Source organism: Pipra filicauda, unplaced genomic scaffold, assembly GCF_003945595.2.
Source record: "Pipra filicauda isolate LSUMZ 115617 unplaced genomic scaffold, ASM394559v2 scaffold88_size2543281_pilon, whole genome shotgun sequence".
NCBI classification, from domain to species: domain Eukaryota; kingdom Metazoa; phylum Chordata; class Aves; order Passeriformes; family Pipridae; genus Pipra; species Pipra filicauda.
Window position 1 is genome coordinate 873,694 of NW_024105075.1, and position 4,369 is coordinate 878,062.

Genomic DNA, 4,369 nt, shown 5'->3' on the forward strand with positions numbered 1-4,369 from the left:
ACTTCTTCAGCTTCATTGTCCAGCACAGACAGTAACATACTGTCAATTGATAAACAGTCCATACTACCCATGATGGCCACAGCATAAAACAAGTTCTCTTGAGACAACGTTTCCTGTGCTGCATGGAACAGACATTTTACAACCCTGGTGATAAATTGCAAAATAACATGTCTAGAGTCCAGTTTCCAGTGTGAGTATTTATCACAAGTAATCAGGTTTCCTCCATATGTGGCTGATTTTAAGTATTAACTTAAATCAGTTCAAGAATTTAAGAATAGCAAATGGAAGAACAACACAATATTTTTTTTTTTTTATGTTAGTCTGGCTCACCAGCCCATGTAGCAACTGATTCAATGTGAACTTTAAGGGTACACTTAGTGTGCATCCTGAATCTCCTTCTGGGACAGAACATGCATGAGCAGTCCAGTGTTTTCACTGCATGCAGCAAAGTGCAGATGCCTTTTTAAAAAATACTATTGGAAATATAGCCTAAAGAATATAGATGTAGCATAACCTTTGAGAGATCTAAAACTTTAACTGAAGGGCAGAGTTTCAAAAGCATGCATCCATTCTGAATGCAAATTAACATGTCCAATTTAGAGCATAGACTCTATGCACGTCAATAGATCACATTGACGCATAACATCTCTTATGACCTGATCAACAACTTCAATAGACAGCACTTAATTTCAATGGGCCAAATGTCCCTAGCTCTACATAAGTATATAAACGAGCATTCTATGATCCAAAAGGATCATTTAAGCAGAAAAATATTTACATGGAGAAAGCTTCCTTTCACAGTCCTTCTGAGGACACTGATACAAAAGAAAGAAACAAGGTGATTTTGTCTACTGGTGATGAAGCATTGTGACTATTGTATATCCCTACTGTTGTTGCTTAATTAGCTAATTAAGACATACTTCATCAGAAGAAAACATTTGTAAGGTCAGCGTATCCCTAATAAGAAGTTATGTTGTTTAAAAAGCTTCACAAAAGAAATTCTGAACATTCTTCAAATATATTCAAACTGGTTCCCTAATTAATATTAAGAATTGGAGCTTTAGAGACTGATGTAATAGCAAAAAAAAAAAAAAATTTGTTTTCTGATTATATAAAAAGATGGAAGTTTTCTGTACAGATTCTGAGCTCTCTAAATAAGCTTAATCTGAGAAAAATGAAAGTAATTTCAACCAAGAAGTTTATTCTGTTTGCTTTAGCTACAGTGGTCTTTCTAACATCAACTAGTATGTGCCTAAGTGAACCAATGAAGTCCAGTCTGGAGAGCAGAGAAGATGATGATAAATATTACGAGGTAAGATCTGTATTACTATGACCTTATTTGGGGGAACTGTGGATCAGATCCTGAGCATATTGCACTTTTTGGCAGAGGCTCTCCTAACTTCATTGTGCAGCATTCAGCATTACAGCACTAGCAGTATGAAAAAACCTTGCTGAAAGAATTTTCAGGAAGTTCATTCGCTTGGACATATATACCATGTAAATCAATTCATGTTTCAATTTTCTTGCAATACAGATTTTCGATTAGCCTGAGATTTTTTCTGAAATGATTCTTACACAGTGGGGTCTCAATTAATATTCCTGTCAGGCACTTTATGCACATAATATAACAGATAGATTATTAATCCAAAATTAATAAAGGCATGCTTGTAATACTCAAAGAATAATAATAAACAGAGAACATTTTAAGCCTAATATAGTTAATGGTCTTAACATTTTACTGTGGAATTGACCATAAAAATTTCTTTGCACAGTTGCACATTTATTATGTCTCGATAGATGCCAAATGAAATTTGCACACTTCATCTGCATTATTTTTCATATCTGCCCTGCAAATACTCCCTAGGAAATGAAAGCCAACCTGTCTTTTTGACTTATCATCATTGGTATAATAAACATTCTTCAAACCAAAATACAATTTCAATTGTGCTAGTGAAATCCTCTGGTCTTCAGCTTACTGTCTTTTATACACTTCTAGAAAGGGTGTGCAGGTGCAATCAGAGGGATAGTTTGTTTAATGTTTTAATCATGAAGTATGAACTGGAATGGCTCATTCCCCTTCTCTGCCAGTAACTGGAGAAGCTCACAGGGAAGTCACCAAGGAGGGGAAAGGAATTGAAGTTAGGTTAAGTGGCATTTGTGTCTTTTAACTGAAATTTAAAACCATATTTGTACATATTTGCTGTTAAGGCTTGGAAACTTATTTTTGTAACAAAAGTGCCTGATTTTCAGTATGCCCAGGGAAGAATACTCCTCTATAAGAAGGGTCATGCTGTTACAGCTATTTTTCAGGCAACAGCTACCCTTTACATCATGACACAGGTAATATGGAGTTCAGCAAACACAGCTAAAAAGCATTACATATTCAAAAAAAACAAAAAGACTGTTACCCATCAGCTTTCTAAGGCGAGATGAAAATGAAGGCTTTGTGTGACTGGTAGCTGGAGTAATGCCCTATAAAATGATACTACTCTTTTTTAAATTATTTGTCTTTAGAGTAAAGATATTTTGGAAGAAAAGCAGAGGAGTCTCAATTTTGAAGAAATGGAAGACTGGGCATCAAAAAATACCATTAAAATGAACCCTTTTACAGTAAACAAGATGCCAAATTCAGTTGCTAATTTACCTCTTAGATTTGGAAGGAATTATCCAGAAGAAAGAAGCATTAAACCATTTGCTAATTTGCCCCTGAGATTTGGAAGAGCTTTTGGAGACAACATACCCAATCATGCTCCAAAGGTATCACACAGGCTTGGGAGATCTCCACTTGTTAGAAGTTCCAGTCAATCACTTCTAAATTTGCCACAGAGATTCGGGAAGTCACTGACTGTCAATCAGGAATCTGAACCAGGTAATACTACACAGTGTTCATGCCATATATTAAAATGCATGTTAAATCATAGGTTAGTGATGATCAAATACAGCTAGAATTCCTCAAGGAATATTCCTAAACATTTCAACATAAGTTCGATTTGCCAAAAGAAAGATTTGCAGTTCATCAAATCAAAAAGTTTCATCAAAAAAATGAATAAAGAATCTCTTTAGAAAATCTTTTCTAATGAAAAGTCACCAAATAGCCAAATCTGAAAATGTTCATATGACAGGATAACGTTTGCTGCTTTTTTAGATCAGGTTCCATTTTGAAAATTTATAGCTTTGGTGAAAAAAATTCAAAATCATTAAAATATCCCATTTCAGCACTATAAAATGACAAACTTACCTAAAAATTACTCTTCCATTTTCTAAATGTATGCAAATTAGAGTTAAAAAAAGAGACAAAAAACCAAGCTGAATAGCAGCATTTTGAAAATGTTTTTTTCTCACTCAAGCTATTTTTCCCAGATCGTCTTACAGAGATAATATTTGGAATTTTGATTGTTCATTCCAAGTTAAGATGAAAAATTTTTTTTTGACTTCTTAGAATTTTTTTAAGGATAGGAAAGCTATTTCCTGCCCATTACTAAGAATAATTGAAACCAGCTCTTCAATAACCATCCTTCTTATCAGAATTGTTGCCTTGTTGGAACTGTCCATTTGTCTTGTAACCAAGTTTCGTTTGGCTACCCCTGACTTGCATTTGACACATGTGTAGAGTAGAAGTTCAGGCCAGGAAACATAACTGATATATCAGAAGCAGCCAAGATTTTTTTCTTATTTAATTTGATTCCTTTCATTCCTTTCTCACTGTCTCACCTAATTATAACAGATTTTGTCTTATTTGTCTGCTATTTTTAGGGATATGAATTCTAAGAGTCACAATAATACTGGGATGAAATTATGAAGATGAAATCTGAAAGACTTGGAAAAGCTGCAATGTGTGTTCAAAACCAAAAGTCATGAAAAGGAAACGTGAACCGAAATGTAAACCTGTCTTCATGTTATGAATAATATATTAATTATGTACAAACCTTTGACATATAAGGCAATGATAATTGTAGTGATTACTGTAGTACTTTACTTCAGTGGTAGTGTAATATAAATTCTATTTAGTTCTGTGTAACTCATATCCTGTTGGTTGTAAAACCTAATTTCAGAACAATGGCTGCATAATTGAAAGCATTTTAAGCAAAAGAAGCATAGTATGAATAAAGATGCATGGTTCAAATAAAAAGAAACCTACAATGTAAACAACAAACAGAAGCAGGATCAAAACCACCAGTAGCCTAAACAAAATGAAGTAAAATGTTGAGAAAGCACTTTTCCTGTTGTTTATGAGTCATGTTAGATACAAATCTCAAAGACAACTTATCTCTGGTAGGTGGCTCCAACATCTCTTCTCCTGCTCACCAGCTAGTCCAGCTTTAAATTGATAGTGGAATCACACACACATATAGGTCCCTTCAGCAGCAGC

The 4,369-nt window shown here is 34.2% G+C and overlaps 1 protein-coding gene across 1 annotated transcript; it reads left to right on the forward strand.

Moving 5' to 3' along the window:
- The first annotated feature begins 1,135 nt into the window (after positions 1–1,135).
- NPVF (neuropeptide VF precursor) lies at positions 1,136–4,153 on the forward strand. Its single transcript, XM_027738423.2, has 3 exons — positions 1,136–1,312; positions 2,515–2,869; positions 3,754–4,153. The coding sequence occupies exons 1-3, from the start codon at positions 1,175–1,177 to the stop codon at positions 3,759–3,761; spliced, it is 501 nt and encodes a 166-aa protein (XP_027594224.1). The 5' UTR covers positions 1,136–1,174; the 3' UTR covers positions 3,762–4,153.
- Positions 4,154–4,369: the final 216 nt, after the last annotated feature.

What these genes read in the sequence shown, in the direction of transcription:
- NPVF (XM_027738423.2), top strand. Translation starts at nt 1,175, where the DNA reads ATGAAAGTAATTTCAACCAAGAAGTTTATTCTGTTTGCTTTAGCTACA. An exon ending in ATGATGATAAATATTACGAG is followed by an intron (nt 1,313 to 2,514) that starts GTAAGATCTGTA and finishes ATTTGTCTTTAG; the next exon opens with AGTAAAGATATTTTGGAAGA.